The sequence below is a fragment of the Stenella coeruleoalba genome, assembly GCF_951394435.1.
Source record: "Stenella coeruleoalba genome assembly, chromosome: 3".
NCBI lineage: Eukaryota > Metazoa > Chordata > Mammalia > Artiodactyla > Delphinidae > Stenella > Stenella coeruleoalba.
In genome coordinates this window covers 31,533,989-31,554,908 of record NC_137148.1, presented here as the reverse complement: position 1 = coordinate 31,554,908, position 20,920 = coordinate 31,533,989, and the positions used below count along the sequence as shown (strand labels likewise).

Here is a 20,920-nt window from a genome sequence, read left to right as displayed (position 1 = left end):
AGAGCAGCTTCAGCTGCTACAGAGAAACAACCCCATCTAGTGGCCTGCAGGGTCCTGCTTGGTCTGAGCCCACACTCGAATGCAGGGAAGGGAAAGGAGGACCCGGCTCATGGCCTGTCTGCTACAGGCTGCAGGAACCCCAGGATGAAACAGCTGCATCCTGCACCCCTGTCTTGGACACGCAGAACATAGCAAATGCTCTGAAAGGTCCCACAGAAGAGACAGTGGTTTGTTCACCCAGGATTACCCAGATTTATTTGACTCCAGAAGCCCCCTCCCATTTTGTGCCTATGAATGTATGCTGTCTGTGTGAGAGCAAAACAGCCATCAGTATTCCTTGGAGCTTAAACTTTTACACATGCTTCGTGGAACTCTGCTTTAACTCGTTAGTAACTTAAATACAAGAGCCCTGAGGGACTGGGACACAGGTGGGTAAATGTGGATGAGAGCAGAGAGAAAGAAGACAGAAATCTCTAAGGATGGCGAGTATCTTTTTGAGGAGGGCGGCTTTTTTTTTTTTTTTTTTTTTTGCGGTACGCGGGCCTCTTACTGTTGTGGCCTCTCCCGTTGCGGAGCACAGGCTCCGGACGCGCAGGCTCAGCGGCCATGGCTCACGGGCCCAGCCGTTCCGCGGCACGTGGGATCTTCCCGGACCGGGGCACGAACCCGTGTCCCCTGCATCGGCAGGCGGACTCTCAACCACTGCGCCACCAGGGAAGCCCAGAGGGCGGATTTTTGACACCCCTCTGGTGAGGTGAGAAAAGGGCATCGGTACTGGGGTACAGCATGGGGTGCTGAGGTTTGAGGTGGAAGAAGGCACCTAAGAGTGACAGCCCCCAAATGGAAGGTGAGGGGACCACCAAGCCCTGTGGGTTTTGCTGGCACCTGGAGTCGCGGCTGGGAGTTGGAAGACCCTCTGGATCCTCCTGCCCCGGTTGGGGACAGAGAGGCTCACTTTTCTGCATTTCAGTGGGAGCCCGGTACCCACCTCCATCTGGGCTCAGGCTCTGCTCCTGCCTCTGATTTTGCCAGAGACAAAGGGCAGGATGGGTGTCCCAAAACACCGTCAATGTTCTGATGGTCTGGGAGCCTGGACCGCTCCAGGATTTGTCTGAGTTTCTGGCCCCAGCCTGTCTGCACCACCAAGAGGTGAGAACAAGTTTCCAACGCCTCTGAGGAGGGTAGAAAGAACCAGACTCACTGAGGATCCCAGAAGCTAATTTCCTGACGGAGAAGGTACGCCTTGGTATGGACTGGGGGAGGCCTGGCGCTGGGGATTTCTACAACATGCTGCCCACTGTAAAAGGGCTGGTTTAACTTCTGTGGGGAGTGCTAGGAAAGGTTCGTGCTTTTGAAGCATGATCTGTTAATCAGGGAGGGAAACAACCCTTAAATATATGAGGCTAAGAATCACCTTGCTAGGGCTTCCCTGGTGGCGCAGTGGTTGAGAGTCCGCCTGCCGACGCAGGGGACACGGGTTCGTGCCCTGGTCCGGGAAGATCCCACGTGCCGCGGAGCGGCTGGGCCCATGAGCCATGGCCGCTGAGCCTGCGCGTCCGGAGCCTGTGCTCCGCAACGGGAGAGGCCACAACAGTAAGAGGCCCGCGTACCGCAAAAAAAAAAAAAAAAAAAAGAATCACCTTGCTGGATCAGACAGGATCCTCTTTGACAACCAAGGATGGCTTCTAACCATTCTTTGTTTTTCTCATGAAGAATATACCCCAACTTTTAGACCGTTCTCCTGCATCTCTGTGGAACCAGCTCGCCTCCCTTTATTTCCGATCCTTACTCAGGACTAGAGGCTCACCTCAAAAGTCTGTTTGGTAACTGTGCACCTCTGAGAGCCTGCTGGGGCCTGGAAAAATTGTCCTTAACAGTCCTAACCTGCACCCAGAGTTCCATTAATCCTCTCAAGCCATATAACAGGAGAAGTTATGTGACACAGGCCACACCTCCTATATACGAATCTTCTTAGGATTCGCAACAGTTGCCATTTTGCCAGAAACATCATCTTTATTTCAAAGCACAAGGAAATACTGACATAACACAAGGACAGCTGATGTTCTGCCTGGATTTTAATCTTGGCTCTAGCCTAGGATGTTGAAGAAAAAGAGCCCTGAAAGCCCCCCAGAGCCCCCCTGCCACTGTCCATTCCCTTGGATCTCGTCAGGAGGCCCAGGCCCTCAGCCATCTGAGTCTTCATCCCGGGGAGATTTATTTCTCATTGAACCCGAGCCTGTAGTTACAAAGCTATACACGCGAGCACTTTATATCTGTACGGCTCATGTTCTGTAACAGGAAAGGAGGGTTAACACGATCACAAATTATCCTCTCCTTCCTCCTTTAATTCCCAGAGCTAAATGTTCACTTAAGCTTGGACTTTATATATTGACCATTAGTGTCAGCATTTAAGGCAGGAGCAAGCTTGAAGTTGCCTGCAGTGAAATTGAAGACCTAGGAGATTCAAATGCTGATGTGTGACATCCAGATCCGGTTTTCTGAGTGAACGGGCCACTCGAGCTGAACCTCTTCAAGTACCTGCTATTAGCTAAACAGTGATGTGCTTCTTAGAATTACAATCAGGCTCATTCACAAATGTTCCTCTTCTTTGGGGGTGCGTCACCAAGGTGAGCTATGTTAATAAATAGATTTCATATGATTTGCCATGCAGGTTTCAAAATTCATTTCACTGTACTACTAATTAGTCTTCCAGCTGGAAAACGGGCACCTTTCATATTTTCCAAGACTGCTGCAAAACAACTTCTCCTAGCACTCCATGTCCCGAAATAGCCACCTGTTTTCCTCTAAGCCCCACTTCTAATAAAAATCAGGAACCTGGAAATAAATAGGAAAGAGAAAGAGCACGTTCCTTCGCTTAGGATGGCCGCCTTCTTTCCTTCAGACCTGTCTACCTTTTCTAATTAGTTCCCAGACAGGTGAAGTCACCTGGCATTCTAACAAGAAGGCCCACGTGGCCCAACATGACACAGCTGCACAACGCAGCCCTCCTCTGGACCCGCCGTGGCCTCCGCCTCCTTGAGCTGGTGTGGAAAGCTCAGGCCAGCAGGGCCTGTGGTCTGGGACCTGCTCTGATTTCACACAAGGGCAGGTTGAAAGCTGAGCGGCTCACAGCACTTGCTGGTGCATTTTATTTTTCTCACCAAGAATAATAACGTTTAATATCGGTTGAGTACTTACCAGGCGTTCTTCTAAGGAATGTGCGCTGCCTCATTTAACCTACGCTACAATTCTCTGTGTTAGACAACATTGCTCTATTATTCCCATTTTTACAAATGAGGAAACGGAGGTACAGAGGAAACACATACAGCATGGAAAATAGTCTACAGAAGGTTATTCATATTTTTCTTTGGAGCAACGAACGTACAATTCAGATTTTGCCATCCTTGGCAAGATGTCTCAGATTTCTCCTTGCAGCATTCACAGGTAGGAGTCAAAAATAGTTAGTCAAGATCTTTATCAGTCTATAAAGCCCAGGCATCCACCTGTCAGGATAGGCTCTGGGAGTGGCTCAGATGGAGGAGTCCTGGAAACCTCCCTTACCCATATTATGAGTTAAACTCTTTCTTTTTCATTTGGCTGCCTGACCAGGGATCGAACCCGGGCCCCGGAGGTGACAGCGCTGAGTCCTAACCACTGGACCAACAGGGAATTCCCTATGAGTTAACCTTTTGATTGCTAGACCATGAGGGGATTCTCAGGGAAGGGAGCCATGGTAGGTTGGGGGAAGGGGGGGGGAACTATTTACTTGCTGTTTACAGAACTGTTTCAGCATTTTAATTCTTATTAAATAATTACAGTAGTTTATATATAATTCATCATGTAATATGCTATCGACATCATTGATAAAAATAATTGGTATGGCTGTCCCGGGGTTATCAACTGGCCCCCCAAATGGTCTGTCCATTCCCTCTGCTCCCAGAAGCAGCACCTGAGTCCCCTCTCCCCCTACCCTCCCCGTGGTGTACCTTTCTGGCAGTGCAGCCCCTCAAAGCCCAAGGGGCAGTCACACTCATAGCCCTCCTTCCTGGGCCGGCAGCTGCCCCCGTGGGCGCAGGGGGCTCCCACGCAGGGGTGGGCTGCATTCTCCACGTTCACGCCCCACGTGAAGTCATGCTTCACGTGGATGGTCCGGTCATTCAGGATGATCTTAGGAAAGAAAATGTAAAGAAATTCAGGAATTCAGAAAACGTCTTTTCGGTCTTCTACAGCTTTCCTCAGCTAATGTGAACTGTGCCTAGTGAGGGAGCTTTAAACAAAAGAGAGAAAGTCCGGTTGCTGCTTCTATAGTCTTGTAAGCGACACAGGAACTGAAGTGATGACATCTGGTGTTTGGGACACTCTGCATCGCTTATAAGACTATACACGCAGCTTCCTCTGTCTCTGGAAGACCTGGCTATTCAGTGAGGCCGTAAAGAAGTCCCAATAACCACAAAATTAGGGTTCTAATTCTACATGTTAGAATCACCCGAGGTGGAGGCGGGGAGGGTTAAGAAATATACTCATGCCCAAGCCCCCCCAGATCGAGTGAACTAGAATCTCTGTGGGTGAAATGGAGTCATCGGTAACTTTAAAAAGCTTCCCAGGTGATTCTAAGGTGCGGCCAAGGTTGAGAGATGCTGCTAGTAAAGCGGAGTAAGGAAGAACACAACACAAAATGCTACACAGGCAGGAATCCAAGGGCGGGTGATCGTGTCTGGAGGTGGTGGAATTGTACTGCTGTGTCGTCCTGGCCAGAGTTCTCTGCTGCTTCTTCCGGCTCCACCATCTCGGCCCCGCAGTTGCCCCCCCCCTCCTGCTTCCTCCCTCCCCTGACACTCTGGAATCCCCTTCCTGTTCACATCCTCTTCCCTGGAGTGAAACTCAGGTCACATTCTTAGCACCGCTGTGCATATTCACCGGAGGAGACCGCTCTTTGCTCTCACCCTTTTCCCCTGCAATGGGGCTTTGGTGAAACTGATGAATTATAGGGTGAGGTTACTGGTCTCCCCAGACACAAATAAACGGAGTGTGCCTTGGCCCTGAGCTGTTGGTATTTCAAAGTCTCACAGGCTTTGCTGAACTCAGAGACAGAGAGAACACATCCCAGTGGAAGGTCCACCACGCAGGGGGTCCTAAGAGATTAGCAATGGCACTTTCAGCCACTAATCCATGTTTCCACAGGTTTGCCTATTTGTTAGAGAGTGTCAGGAGAGCTGGGAGAAAACTTTTCCCTAGCCCTGAATCTCAGAAGCTGCCGGACAAGAGCCAGAATCTTTCCGCAGTCTCCTCTTCTTGCTGAGAATGCAGGACGTGAACAAGCCACGAATGGCGCGGCCCACTGCAGGGTAAGGCAGAGCCGATGACTGGGTCACTGGGAGGGGAGGAGGGCCTTTCCAGGAAGTAAGGAGGAAAGGCTTGTGTGTGCTGCGTGAAGAAGGGGGCAAAACCTGACACAGTAGGAAGGAAGGTGAAGCCTCTTAGCAACTCAGCCCGCTTCCTAATTTCAAACCCGTGATTACACACATGGCCGATGGGGGCCATGTCCCCACCCCCATTCCTGGAGGGACAACGGTCCGAACTGAGGTGTCACTGATATCACAGTTCAGCAACAAAGGGAAGCACACCAGAGAGAGGAAATATTGACTGGGCCCCTTTTCTGGGCCCTACACTGGGATACAGAGTACAGAGCCCCAGGGGCCCTTCCCAGAGTCCAGATGTGCAAATCGTGAGAGGACCCTCCTCTCTCACTGTCCCTCCATCATCTTAGCCTCTCCTTGTTTTGCTGCAGGTCTGAAAGGGATCAGTGGCCCCCATTCCTCCAGTGGTTGCTAAAGAGAAACAGGATACTGCTAACATCCAGGAACCGGATGTGCTTTTCTTCAAATTCTTTTCCCCCAGTGTTTGGTGGTCCTGGAAATCTGGGTTGGTGGGTCAACCTGCATATCTGTTGCAGACAGGACATAATCTCACGACTGGAGGGATCATGGACAGCCCCAGGAGAAGGAATAAGAGACAGATATGAATGGGGTCAGCATCCTGTCTCTTTTACTAGCTGAGTGGATTTTTTCCAGACCTTCTATGGAAGAACTCTAATCTGTGCTCAAGAATATGGTTACATGATTGATGAACAACTGTTAAATCATGGTGGTGGGGATGGAAGTGGAGGCGGCAAAAACAAGTGGGTCTTGCCTTGAGCAGAAAGCAAAGTGACCCCAAAGAGAAGCAGGAGTCCCTATGAGACTCCATCCTCTTCCTTCCATTTTGATGAAGTGTCTATAGCGACCCGGTGCCAGGTACCTCCCTCAACAATCCCAGGATATTTTAGTGGATGTGTCGTACAAATTCATCTTCACTGAGTTGCATTCATGGGATGTCTGCTGGATATAGTGAGGAGCAGACGTTATAAGAAAGTGGGGTTGCAAAGGTATGCTCTGAGCACTAAAAAATATAGTTTGAAAAACGTTAAAAATTTCTCAACCTGGGTGCAGCAGGTTGCACGGATCAAAGTTCTCAATTCCACTGTCTGCAGTCAAGGTCACACAATACACATGAGGAAGGGAAGCCTGTACCTTCTGGATGCTCCCACTGAATGGCTTGAGGATGCCCGAGTTCTTCTTCACGTCATCATAATTGGGGACCCCGCCAATGAAAATGTCCGAGTTGCACTTAATCTGGGTGAAGCCTCCCTGCCAACAGGTGAAAAAACAAAACACGGTGCGACTTCAGAAAAAAATGGTTAAGATTACCAAAGGTATCTTTGGTTTCCTGTCAGGGAGCAAATGGCAGAGACAGTCTCAAGACTCATCATGACAATCTGTCTACACATTGGCTTGACCTTTGCCTTGTTTTGCATTGCTACTTACCACCTGTTGGAAAATAAATTTCTTGACATTTCTGAGACTCAGTTTCATCACCTATAAAATGCGAGCGGATATGGTAGACTGTTCCATCATCAATACCCCTCTCCCTGTAGGAAGATTACCTCCAACCTGTCAATCTCAAGTGGGGCTATGTAACTTGCTTTGGTCAATAAAGCATGAGCAGAAGAGAAGTTAATCACTTCTGGGCAGAGGCTTTCGAAGCCAGGAGGGGTTCGCCGTGCCCTCTTCCCCCACGCCCTGTTCCTTCAGCCTGGGTCTCGGATGAAAGCTGCAGCTGACCATTGACGGACATGTAGCGTGAGTGAGAAATAACTCCTTATTATAAGGGGCTGGTATTTGGGGCTTATGTGTGCCGTACAGTCTAGCCTGTCCTGGCGGCTGAGATTCCACTGACTTAGCACTTTGCCTAGAGTTGGGTGCATATTCACTGATGGTAAAGATAGAACCTCTTTAGGCCAAGAGAAAGGGAAGGCATGGCAGGTGGGAGGCATTCCTTGTTATCAGATACAAGGGCAGAGAAATTCTTTTCCAGGTTCTCGGAGAATTCCCCATTGTCAATCCCCAAAGGCTTCCCCTGCTTCTGGTCATTTCAACAGCCTAAACCCAATGGCTGGGCTAGATAACAAGCTGTGTGTGAGATGTAATGTCTAAACTCCTTTAAACATGAGTCTCAATTAAGTAAAATGTCCTAAGATAACACACATTTGAGACCTCTGGGGGATGAACACACTTTGGGTAACATAAGTTATTGTTTCCTTTATGATCAAAAGAAATACAAACAGTAGCAGCATTTAATAATTTAACAAATATTATTGGGTACCTACTATGTCCCAGGTACTAAGTGCTGCGCAAACAACAGTAAATAAGAAAGTCCAGGTCCCTGCCCTGCAGAGGCTTACGCTGGGGGGAATACAGACAAGTGACCGGGCAGGTAAGATTAACCCTGTGAGGACTGTCCAGGTGACTACGGGTGCACCTGGCGGGGAGGGGGCATCACATACTCTACCGCAGACATAGGGAGTGGGGAGGTGCACTAGGGAGAGTTAGAACTGAGAAAGACACTGGACAAACTCAGGGCTTAGAGGGCACGTAGGTATAGGGCAGAGGCAAGGAGGGACCAGATCATGCATGGATGTGCACTTCACCCCAAAAGCACCCCAAAATGTGCACTTCACCCCAAAAGCAAAGAGTTTTCAGCAGGGGAGAGAACAGTCAGACTGTGTTTTAGGAATATAACTGGCCAGAGGGAGGAGAATGGATTTGGGGTCTGGTTGCGATGGAGACAAGAGAGGAGGGAGGTCCATCTAGGGGAGCGCTCACGGTGGTGGGGTCCAGCCAGGTAGAAGCAGAGAAGTCTTGGATTAAACAGATTGAACTGCCTTCCGTCAATAACCTTCAGGCAGCTTCGAGGGTTCTTATTTAACTAGCGGGGAGGTGGAGGGGGTGGTCATCAAAGAAGGGCTTTCGCGAATTCTTGTGGCCCCATGAAACAGAGAACCAGACAGGAGCTGTCAGCACACACCCCCATGAACCCATCTCCATCTTGTCTTTAAAATAAAATACTAGGAGGAAAGCAAGAAGCCTGCAGGGTCAAAGGGATTTCAGAGAAGCAGGCTGTTTTGAAAACACTTGCAGTTTCTCGGTTGGGTCCAGCGAACGGGGCGGGGTCTCGTGGGGTGAGAGGCGTCCCCTTTGGCTGCCCATCAAAATCCTCCCCCGCCACCGGCCGGTGGATAAGAGGCGGGGCTGCAGCGGCCACGCCCACGCAGGACCGCAGGAGATAAACAAACAGACCCACCGAGGCGGGCCTGTTCTGCGGTGGGATGCTCTGGGCCTGGATCTGCCGCTTCCGTTCGGCTGGGAGTGGTTGGAAAACCTGAGCAAACGCCCTGGTTGGGTTTTCCTGAACCCTGGGAAGCACTGCCTTTCCTCTAAGTCTGCATAGCGTGGCTCACCCTGCGCTGTTGGTGTTTCTCAGTGCAGCCAGGAATCTGGCCCGGATACTTAGGGGCTGGGTTAGCCCCCAACAGTATCCTCTAATCCCTGACCCCACCCATCTCTAAAACTCCAAGACCTCTGCCCCTCTCAGCCACACCTTTGAACATGGTGTGGACAGGACAGCTGCAGGCACTGAGACCCCTGCGGGGTGATCTGATTAAGGTTTAACTCCTGGAGATCAAGCACTGGGCCTTCCCACTCCTGTCTCAAGGCAGCCTCACAAGAACCACCCTCAAATGCACACACAACAGCCACGCCTTCCCTCCCACATGTTTATACTGCTTTCCAGGTGGGCAGCCCTCTGGTCAGCTCCATCCGTTCAAATAGCCAATAGGGAGGACACGATTTTACCATATTGTCTAATTCTCATTCCCTGGCGTGGTAGTAACAGAACCCAGGACCCGAGATGTGGTTTCTACCTTTGTGTTACCTCTTCACTGTAGGACCCCAATGGTAAATACCGCCTCCTGAAGGGCTCCTTACTTAGAATCCAAGGCCTTAAGCCCACTATTTACAAACACGCCCATCCTAAGTTTTTGTTACTGTTTTACAGATGTTGGTAACTAGAGCCTAAAGCGATACAATACTTTTTTGAATTTATATTATTAAGTCAACACACAGTCAGATCTATGCTTGTGAGCTTCTGATCTTGTCTTGGACTGAAGTCAGCTGTTAGAGTTTCCTAGATTGCACAAGAAGTGACTCCCATCCTCCCTTTAAAATCCATTTTCTTTTATTCGTCTCCCTTCCTTCTTCCCTGCTTTCCTTTCTTCCTTCCATCTTTCCTCCCTCCCTTCCCCTCTCCCTTCCTTCCTTCCACAAATATATATGGGATGTTTTCTAAGGTACTCGCCTCTTGAAGCAGAGCCCAGTTTCTGATTCTTCTAATTCCCAAGGAGGTCCTTGGTTCTGATAGGACCACCCACCACTGCTGTCCCCAAAGCTGCCTGTTTGACATGTGTGTCCTTCTTCCTTCTCTCCTCCTCAACCAAATACCTCTTACCACCAAGAGTCCTTTTTCCCTCCTTTTCTTTTTTCTATCAATTCATTTTCTTATCAGAACACCCACACTCATCAATGCCCCCTTTAAATCTGTGATGCACAAAATGAAGACTGTTGTAATGAACAGCCTGGCTAATCTAAAGTCCCCTCTGTTTTAGGGGTCTATAAATTTTGTACGTGTACAGAATCGCAGTAGGTTATAGTTTAAAGCAAATCTCTCTTATCCCTCCTTAAAAGTGTCATTTTTCCTTTGAACATGACCTTGGAAATAAAATCATGGATGAAAGTTATAAACTTGAGTGGAAATTCTGAGCTCTTGAGGCTACTATGATAGCACACTATTAACAATAAGTAAAGCTACAAAGTGCTGATCATATGCCAGGTTCTGTGGTGTTCTATAAGTACAGTTATTCTAATTCTCACAGCTCTATGAGACATCATTATTGTGTCACCACCACCCCATTTTTTAGATGCAAAAACACCAACTCGGCAGATCGAGTGACTGGTCTGAGTTCACACTACTGGTGAGGAATAGAGCTAGATTTTGAGCCCCGTGAGTCTGGTTTCAGAGTCTGTCAGCTGTGCGACCACCCCATCTCTGGCCCTGCCTTGGAGTTGTGTTCTGAACTTCCTTAGACACGAACATGAACAAAGGCAGAGGTTGGGAGGCATGGAGGTAGCCGGGCAATTTTTCTGAGCGCTACGTTTGCATTAGCTCACTCCATCCTTCCAACCACCCTATGAGGCCCCGCTTATTATCATCCCCATTCACAGCTGAGGAATTGCAAAGTTAAGTAACTTGCCCAGTGGGAAGCTTGGTCGTTAGCCCAGGTAAACTGGCACTGTGTTTAATCATCATGCTGCCACTTTCATCTCCAAGACAGGAAGGAAATAGTAACCCCATTCACATAAGCCGTCAGGAGGTGACGTCCTTCTTACCTCTGCCATTCCCTGCACTACTTTCTGCTTATCCACCTGTAAGATACCGTTCTTCGCTGTGCGAGACACGTGCAGCTCGTGCCAGTGACCCAGGGTGAGGGGCTCTTCACTCCTGTTGAAGGAAGGAAACTGAGCATGGGTTAGCACTACTGGTGTTAGAGATAATGTCCACCAATCTGGCTCACATGAAACGTGCCAACCTTAGGCACCTCACTCCCTTCAGCAAAAAGAAAAACCTTCTTTCCTTCTTGGTAAGCACAGCAGTGCTAGCTCCATTTACTGGACCCCTTCATGGGAGGAGTAAGTGTCTCACTTATCATTTTACTTATTCCTTACAACAAGTCTGAAATGGGGGTAGGATTAGTCTGGTTTTCAAGATGAGGGGTGGCATGAGGCTAAAGTGTGATCAGAGTTGCATACAAGCTTTGGAGAAGAGAAAATTATATAGGCTATGATGCAAAACAGATTCCTTGATGTACTGATATCTGTAGCATCCCCTGAAATGCATAAAAAATAAGATGGGTGGATGGATGGATGGATGGATGGGGAATATAAAGATAAATAGATACATGATAAAGCAAATACAGTAGAATGTTAACTGTAGACTATAGGTGGTGGGTATAAGGATTTTACTGTACAATTCTTTCAACTTTTCTATATGTTTGAAATGTTTCATAATAAAATACTGAGGGGACAGTTTCCATGTTGTCTGATATTGTGAAAAGGATTAAAAGTACTTTAAAAATTCCATTATTAATTCAAGATGGACACACTTGAAGTTTAAATGATACTGATAAGAGTTTTACATGTTACGTTTTACAGCGAGGTGTGTAAAAGGGTATAAGTATTGCATTTGTGTTTCTAAAGATGTCTCTATAGTTCCTGGCCTTCACTGAACCTCCCAATTATTTTCTGGTCCTGGATCATCTTTAGAAACCCACCAGGAATACCAATGGGCACAATTATTGAAAGGTCTCCACCCTCTCACTTGATTCTTTGCTCTGGCAAATGCTTTTGCCATTTGTCCTTAGCAATTAGAATTTAATCACCTTGGCTCCATCAATATGCAATAAAGATCTTGTTCAGCAGCCCATCTCCATAATAACTAATGGCGCCTGAGCCTGTTCTTGTTGCGTAGAGGTCATTCCCCGTCCACACGCTGCTTCCCTCAGCAGAGTGATACTGACTGTGGCCGTTATGAGCTCACTGCAGTTGTCTCGATTTTTGAATCAAGTTCAGACCACCTTATCCTTTTCCTAAAGTTAAAATGATTTGGCCAATTCCGCAGCTTCCTGTAGTTGAGCCTTTCACTGAATTGTCTTAATGAAGCAGGAAGTCTTGGAACTGGTTTTCAGAATAAACATCTTCCAAAGGGCCGTCTGAAACACTAACCGTGATCGGTGTGGTCAGTTACACTGGAGAGGGGATGGTCCAGGGGAGCAGACGGTGGTCTGTTCCTTGGAATCTCTGAGTTCTTGCCTCCTTTTCATCACACCTAATGCTAAAGAATTCTTTTTCCAGGAGCCTTTCCTGACAGGCAGGGAAGCAATAACTTATGTGAAAAAAAAAAGAAAAACACCTCTTGTCAAAAATAGAAACAGAATTATGAACGAGGGAAATGCTGGACTTCTAAGGTTCCACTGTGACCCCATAGCTGGAGCTGCCACTGTCGAGGTGCAGGGGGCAGGGGGCAATCTGTGCAGGAGGAGGGCTGATAAGCCCTGACCCTCCCCAGCCCTTTCTGTTCATTCCTCATCCAGGAAGAGGCCATTTGAAAGTACAAGGTGATATTCAAGGTGTCTTCCTTTCTCGACCTGACAAATAATTCTAAGTGAATTGCTTATACTGTTTTGCATAATCATATGTAAATTGAATCAATTAAATACCCACCAAAGTTGTCTTGAGACATAGGATGTTCTTGCATAACCAGAGGTACAAAAGTGTCCATTCCCCAAGGTGGGAGGGCTCACTGATGTGTAGGAATTCAGCTCTTGAGGACAAAAATGAACTGTCCTTTCAAAGAACTGTTGAAACCTAATGCAGTAAGCACTTCCCATCAGCCATGAAAACTGATCAGCAATTAAGGGCAACGCATGGCTATAAGATCTCAGCGACAAACTCTTTCTAGAAATGACAGTCGAGCAATATGAACTGTGATTCAATACAGCCCACGATTTCCTTTAAAACAACAACAAAGACTAACCGATTTCCTGCTGCAGGGCACTGTTGAACAAAACACCACAGTGGGTTTCAAAAGCGAAGAAATCGCCAAACGAGGCATGCCTGCATTAGATTAGCAGGCCTCCCGCTTGAAGGTAAAAACTACCATGGGAGGCACACAGTGAGAAGAGGGAGACATAAACAAGTAAGAAAAATATCTGCACCTCCCAACTGCAGGCTCTGAGGGATTCACAAGGACGCTGCCACACTGTATGGGAACAATCGATCTGCTAAGTCAATGAATAGTACAAACCAGATAACAGAAGGAAAGTTTTGATAACCCAGAACCCAACCTGCAGACACCAGCAAGCGCTTTAGAAGCACTCAGTTACTCCATGCTATTGAAACCAGTCATCACACAGCCTTCACGAGCACGATGGTCAGGGAAGGGTCTTTGCAGTTGCTGGGGATTTGCTATCAGCTTCTCTACATGGAGAACAATAAGAGCCATGCCAAATAACTAGTTGCTACCAAAGAAATAAAGCAAGAGGAAAGTTAAAATTTAAAGGGAGGCCACCCCAATCTATTGATGCATAGCAATGAATGATTACGTGACAATTATGTATTTCTTCAAGTATGAGCATGTGTAATGTAACGCCACAGTGTGTTCACTCAATGCTGGTGAGGAAGTCGGTGTCCTTTTGAAATCCTCTTAATCTAATGGAAACAACTTGTTAAGCTTCTATCAATAGGACGTTTGTGGGGAACAGGGCAGATGAATAATAATTTGATGTTTTTGTTTTGTTTTGTTTTGTTTTTTGCGGTACGCGGGCCTCTCACTGTTGTGGCCTCTCCCGCTGCGGAGCACAGGCTCCGGATGCGCAGGCTGAGCGGCCATGGCTCACGGGCCCAGCCGCTCCGCGGCATGTGGGATCTTCCAGGACCGGGGCACGAACCCGTGTCCCCTGCATCGGCAGGCGGACTCTCAACCACTGCACCACCAGGGAAGCTTTGTTTTTAAGTGATTGTGGCTCTGATACACACTACTTCCAAAGGACAAAATAAATAAAGTGAGGTCACCAAGGAAATTTCTGTTCATTACATTTCTATTGGTGCTTTTTAAACTAGTTGTCATATATTTGCCCACTAAATGATGCTCTGAGCAAGGTACTGATTGACTATTTATCACGTTTCTGCTGATTGCGTTGCATGATCTTAGGTGGAGAGGACTGGGTAGTTATTCAAGAGAGGAAACCTTGCCAGTAGGAGAGCATCATCTCTGGGAAGCACGTCATCTGTATGAATCAGGACAGGTTTCAGAAAAGATAACTGTGTAGGGAAGACAGGAAGAGAGCAAGCTGGTAGATGACAAATTTGTCTTTCTGCAAAGTGACTGTTGTCTGGCTTTTGAGGGGAGGGGGACCCTGACGGTCTCAGCCCTTACCTGAGAACACCAGTCCCAGAGCCGCAGTCAAAGCGGAACTCCACGTGGCCCCCTGCCATGTTGATAGACAGGAAGTCTTTGCTGCCCGTGTCATAGCTGTACAGGAGGACGCCGTCACCCGAGTCAGGCCAAAACGTGATCTCAAACGCCATGAAGGAAAGGTAATGCCTGGGCTCCAGTGGCCAGGGTGTTGCAGCGTAGGACCTCAGAGACTCTCTGAACTGAGGAATGGTCAGGGTGAAAGCTGAAAGAACAAGCACGTGGTTAGAAATCCCTCCGTGCCAGAACCAGCATCTTCTTTTCCTCCTGGGTACAGAACTAAACTCTGTTTCTCAGCTGCTCTGAAGATAGGTGGGTGGTGTAGCTGAGGTCTGGCCACTGGAATGTGGGTGGGAGTAGTACACAGAATTCCAGGTCTGGCCCCTAAAGCTTCCCTCCATCCTCCACTTGCTCTTTCTTCTTCCCCTGCTGGCTGGATGCAGGAATCAGTGGAGGAGTCTAAGGCCCCAGCAGAGCCACTAGAAGGCAGGCGTCTGCGTCCCCGAATGACTACGTGGGGCAGAGCACACTCCTCCCACTGACCTTCAGTGATGTGAGCAAAGATCAACTGTTAGTGTGTTAGGCTACAGAAATATGAGGATGGTGTGTAATGGCTTTGGCTTACTCTGACTCACAACGCCCTCTTCTAGGTGACGAGAAATTTGAGATTATACAGTGTTAAAAAAAACTTTTCCCCGGGATGGTGTCTTGGGGCCAAATCTGAATCACTGGCAGAAAAGTTAAAACATGTTCAACCCTGCTTGGGTTTTCCAAAATCTTTTAAATCTTTCAAAATTTCCATTATTATATGTGTGTATTTGTGTGTGCATGTGTGTTTATATGTATGTATACATATATGTGTATAAATATAATCAATATATACAGTATTGAGAGGTATAATAATTCGGCAGAACAGTACAAAGAGAAAGAAACATCACATTGTTAATGTCTCTGTGTGTACCTTCCCAACACTTGCTCTGAAACCATCAGCTATTCTAAGGAGCCTGGGCTGTGAATGCTTCAAATTCTGACACAAACTACACAAATCTAGGCTTTTCAAAGCTATTTGAGGGCCAAGATGAGCCCACCACAGCCTGGCCCAGGAACATCTTAAAGAGAACTTGTCTTTGGCTGGTTTGCCACTCTGACACTTGAAGACACTCCAACCTGGTTAAAGAGAAGATTCTCCCGTCCCTCCCAACAAAGCAACATTAATCCCATAAAAATATATGGGACCTTGCTAAAAGTACACTGATGAAAAATTACATCAACATGAATTAGCAAGGCAGACAAATCGTCATCAGCTTGCTTCTTTCTCACCATCTTCACAGTGGCGACCCCTAAATCCCAGGGGACAGAGGCAAATGTAGGAGTCGGCTTTGCTTGCTGTGCAGGTGCCACCATTGATGCAGGAGGCTTCATCGCAGATTCCACTGCTGCATTCCCCTAAATACAGAATGGGAATGACAAAGCTAATTCATCACGTGAGCCAGTCCGAGACTGAGCACGCCTCAGTCTCGGACTGAACGATTCTGAACAAATACAGTTCACGCCCCACTCCTGTTGATTTGCTCCTCTGCACAACTGCAAACCAGCTTTCAGGATGAGTGGAACTTCCCTTCCTTTTAATTTGATTTTGGTTTACTCTTTATGAAGGGCCACAGGGATGCTAAAACATGGCCGACACAGTAAATCAAATAATAAATAACTGGGCAATTTTATGACCACTGACAGGGATGACAGAGTTGTTTCTGCCTGTAACTCAGCTCGCTGTTGTTCTCACAAGAGTGTGTTACCATCCCTCCAATGTCAGCGGAGTGTTTATGTTAAAAGCGTTCTCATTTGTTTGGCCCCAATTACCTTAAGTGCTGCCCGCCTTCTTGGTTGAACGTTGGGTCAAGCAAGATAAGCACAGAAGGAGGTAAGGAGCCTTGTGGAAGCTTATTAACTGCCCTGGACTGTCAACTCGTCTGTCTGGAGCAGGGACGGGAGGGGGGGCTCCATAATACCTTAGCAGGGGGTTCCCGAATCTCTACTTCTAAACTCAAGGTTACAGTCTTATGAGGGACAGCAAGGTGACCGGAAGTAAAAAGTGCTGAAAGGTTCAACATCAGATGGGTTAGGTCTCTACCAAACACACATCGGAGAGACCCGTGAAGGGTACACTTGGTCATTTTCAAGTGTAGGTCACCAGATGAAGTGAAAACAAACTGACTTTTCCCAGGCTGCTTTTCTTCTGCTCCTTTGCTCTTCCTTTTCTCCTTGTGTATAAGAAATAAATTAGGCAGATGGGCCACAACCTGGCCCAGAACTACAAAGGTGAGACCAAAGCCCTTTTTCTTGGGATGGAGGCAAAGGGGTGCATCTCTGGTTGAGCCGCGAGGGGTCCAGCTCTGCGTCACACAGTCTCCAATGTGATGCCCGTGGGAGCTGGTAGCCGCCCCCCTCCACCCCTCTACCATCGCCCCCCACCGCCCCGTGAGATGAGGAACCCCCGTGGCCTGATTGTGTCATCTCAACAGGGGAGTCTCTCATCCTTTCGTCATCAGTCATCTGTTTTTGTTGAACGGATCCAGTCGTTTCTTTTCCGAAAGCCTCCTCAGGAGGAGGGGGAAGGGCTTGGCATACCGTGTACCCAGGGGAGGAGAGCCACTCCAGGAGCTGATAACAGAATTCGATTACAGCCCTTCCAGATGGCTTGCCCCTCCAGCCAGGTGGGCTGGCCTCTATGAATTCCAGCTGGGGGCCACTGGAAGTTCAGGCAGAAGTGACGGTGGTCTCTTTTTTTTTTTCAGCCACAGCCCTGAGAACATTGCCAGCAGCCACAGCCTCTATAGAGAGGCCAACTTGAATTTAGAGAGCCAAACTCTCACAGGTCCCCATGCTCCACCGATTTCTGTGGGCTGGGAGGCTTTCTCAGAGAAGGGCTGGTCCCACAGGAAGAAGTGGAGTCCTTGGCGTTTCTTAGATACACATGGGGGAAATTATTTTACAAATTTGCTTTGTAACTATTTTTTATAGGTGGGAGTTGACGGGGAGGGGCGTTGAAAGCCAGCCAGAGATGTTTACTGGATGAAAGCAGTGTTTCAGCAAGATTGTGCTGGCAATGGTATGCAAGATAGATTGTGAGCCATGGGGGTGGGAAAGAGGAGAGAAATCCTACGGGGAGGTAAACTGCGGCTGGAGAGGGTGATCGCAGAGGAAATGGAGAGAAAGTGAACAATCAAAGACGCACAGGGCAAGCAGGAGTAGCCAGTTCATTCTAGAAGTTGAAGGTGGAAGGAGACTCCAGCATAACCTCAAGGCTTCTAGCTGGGAAGACCGAAAGGAGAGTGGCAAGAGGAAGGAAACGAGGGAGGCTGCGAACAGGACCTGGCTGCCAATGAGCAGCGCAGCTGGCTTTCGTTCAACTTAAGCATAAGGTGATGGTGGAAATAGCTGCTGCTGAGCCCTTCCTGCACACAGATGAGGGCTGGAGGGGCCGCAGCAAGGTAGGGGCGACCCTGATACCAAGCACATATGCGCTCCTTGAGAGAGGACAGGATGGAAAGGCCCCTGGAAATCCCAGGGCACCAAAGGAGGGTGAGGAACTGGCAGAGAAGACAAAGGGGGAACAGATGCAGGACACAGAGGACCCAGACAAGGTGGGTTCCCAGAAGCTCAGGGGAAGCAAAAGCCAAGAGAGGAGTCAAGTGAATACCGCTGAGAGGTCCAGGAGGGGTTTGCAAAGAAAGAACCACTCACAGCTTCAGGGGAGCAGATTTGCTTTGCAGTGGAAGGCAGAACCCCAGCACAGGAAGTTCTGACAGGGGGCCTGGAGGGTTGCTGGACTCAGGTTTTGAAAGAGAGGAGACAAGTCCGCAGGGTTCCCGAATCAGAAGGGTCCAGGCTCACGGAAACATGGCACTGGTTGAAGCTGGAGAGGACCTGAGTGGGTGTGAATAAGCTAGAGCAAGGCATCCATGAACTTTGATGGGGAAAAACCTTTATCTTTATTTTCCATGATCTCTAACTGGACTTGAGTATTTCCCTTACTTATTAATGGAGGTAACGAATCTCCAGTATTAGCAGTTCTTGTGAATTGTGCCCAATGGACCTGAGAATGGGGCGAATCACTTTCCATTTGCTGCGGGTATCTCAAAACACCATTTATTCTCATCGCTCCTTTGACAGCATGGTCGTTACTGCACCCACCTTTGAAGAATCCTGTTCTTTAATGCTTTATAAAGAAGCACATACATTACTATAATAACAGAACTTTACTATATAGCTTTATTGCAATATAATTTTTTCCTATCATGTATATTTATTACCTGCATTTGAAAACATCCTTTTTTTTTTTTTTTTTTGCGGTACGTGGGCCTCTCACTGTTGTGGCCTCTCCTGTTGCAGAGCACAGGCTCAGCGGCCTTGGCTCACGGGCCCAGCCGCTCTGCGGCATGTGGGATCTTCCCGGACTGGAGCACAAACCCATGTCTCCTGCATCGGCAGGCGGACTCTCAACCACTGCGCCACCAGGGAAGCCCTGAAAACATCCTTCCGAGAAGAGGTCCATAGATTTCACCAGACTGCCAAAGGGGTCCATGGCATACGAAAGCTTAAGAGCCTTGGGTTATTGAGAAGTGACAACCTCGGCAGCAAGGTCCCAGGAACATAGGGAAGGATGGGTGCAGAGTGTAGATGAAAAGGTTAGTCTGAGAAAGGAGAACTCTCAACTCTGAGAGTAGGAGGAAGGAGGTGCCAGGTCATGTGTACAGGGAGCTGGCAGGACCGCATCATCAATATATAAAATAACTTTTATTGACACTGATACTTCCTATACACCAGCTGTTATGTAAGTTTACGCAAGAAAATGAAGTGAGGGGCAGGAGAGAGATCAGCCTCCCAAGGAGGGAAGAGAAGGTGGAGTGGAATACACTAAGGAGCCCACGGACGGCGAGGAGCCTCCCCGCCCCTCGTCCCCCAATCCAGCGCAACAGTGAGGCTTGTCTATTTCCCATCCTAAGGATCTGTCAAGTGTGTCACCACTACCACCCTGGATCAAACCACCATCATCTCTGACCTGAACTCCTGCACAGCCTCCCAGCTGGTCTACATGCCCCCTATGAAGACTCTTTCCATAAAGCTGTCTATAGTCAGAGGGATCATTGCAAAACACAGACAAGATCATGAGACCCACCTCCCCTCATACTCCCACTGGGACAGGGCATTTCCTCTGCCTGGAATGCACTTCCCTCTCATCTCTGCTTTTTAACTCCTACTCTTGCTTCAGATATCAACTTCACATTCCAGCCTCAGAAATGCTTTTCCTGACCCCCAGCCCATAAATCTCCCTATTATACATTAGTATTGCACCTCCCCTTTGTAACAGTCCAAATTGTAATTTTACATTTATGTCTGTGATGTTTATTTAATTAATTTGGTCTCTCCTAGGGAGAGTTATGACAGGAGGGATGAGCTGAGATCCTGTCTTGTTTATTGCTTTATCTTAAGCACCCAGTGCTGTGACCAGCACAGGAGCTTAAATCAGTATTTACCAAGTGGAAGAAAGAGTAAGGGAGTGATAAGCCAGAGTGAGACCCGTGGCCCCTGCAGACCTCATGAGTCTCGAATAACTTGGGAAGTTGTTGGCTCTGTGACACTGCAGGGCGGGGATCCAAGAAGGGATTGGAAAAAATGAGTGGTGGTGGCTTAGGTTGGAGAATTTCGGTGGAAATAATAAAAGAAAAGTCTGGGCCAGAGAATACAAAATTTTGCTGAGATTGCTGACTATTCTAGAATGTGAGTTCACACAGAATCCAATAGCTGGACATAATTTAATGAAGGAGATGAGGTGGGAGGGGTCGAGTAATGAAAGGCCCCTTGGAAACAGGTTTCTTGGGTTTGGGGAGGTGGGACAGAGAAAAAACTGTGGTTGAAGCCGGCAAGGCCAAGTTAGAGATCAGAGGGAAGGAGCCATGACTTGCAACTGTCCTCACCCTCTTATGGAAGCCTGCATGTCCATGGGAAATTAACCGCTGTTTCCAAGAGCCCAGTCTCCCCCATGGTGAGACTGCATTGAAGTTATAGGAACTTGAACTTCCAGAGGACTTATTCAAAGGAAAGCAAATATGGTGGTGAGGAAGGATAGCCAGCCCTGTTCTTGTACCCCAGGGGGGAAAATGGGAAGAAATGGTAAAAAAAAAAAAAAGGCCATGTGACCAATGCCTGCCACTAAGGTTGACAGAGAGCAACGGAATAATCCAATAGCTGCTCCCAGGGATCCCAGAGCCAGCAAGGTAGGTCCTCCGGGTTCATCTGCTCCATGGAGAGGTTAGTATTGTACCGGGTGAGATTTAAAACGCTGTCAGAAACTGGCCCTTACTCAATTTTGCAACTTCTTAACTACCTGTCAGAGATTACAAGACTGCCAGATCTGTCCTTCAGGGCTGTTTCCCTGTGAGTTCAATGAAGAGAG

The 20,920-nt window shown here is 48.0% G+C and overlaps 1 protein-coding gene across 1 annotated transcript in view; it reads right to left on the bottom strand.

Moving 5' to 3' along the window:
• EGFLAM (EGF like, fibronectin type III and laminin G domains) overlaps nucleotides 1-20,920 on the bottom strand; it is a 173,406-nt gene that overhangs the window by 20,001 nt on the left and 132,485 nt on the right. The window contains exons 14-18 of the mRNA XM_079915676.1: nucleotides 15,784-15,909; nucleotides 14,425-14,668; nucleotides 10,821-10,932; nucleotides 6,570-6,686; nucleotides 3,987-4,167 (exon numbers count right to left, since the gene is read on the bottom strand). Of these exons, the coding sequence (XP_079771802.1) occupies nucleotides 3,987-4,167; nucleotides 6,570-6,686; nucleotides 10,821-10,932; nucleotides 14,425-14,668; nucleotides 15,784-15,909 (780 nt within the window). The remainder of the gene's footprint in view (nucleotides 1-3,986; nucleotides 4,168-6,569; nucleotides 6,687-10,820; nucleotides 10,933-14,424; nucleotides 14,669-15,783; nucleotides 15,910-20,920) is intronic.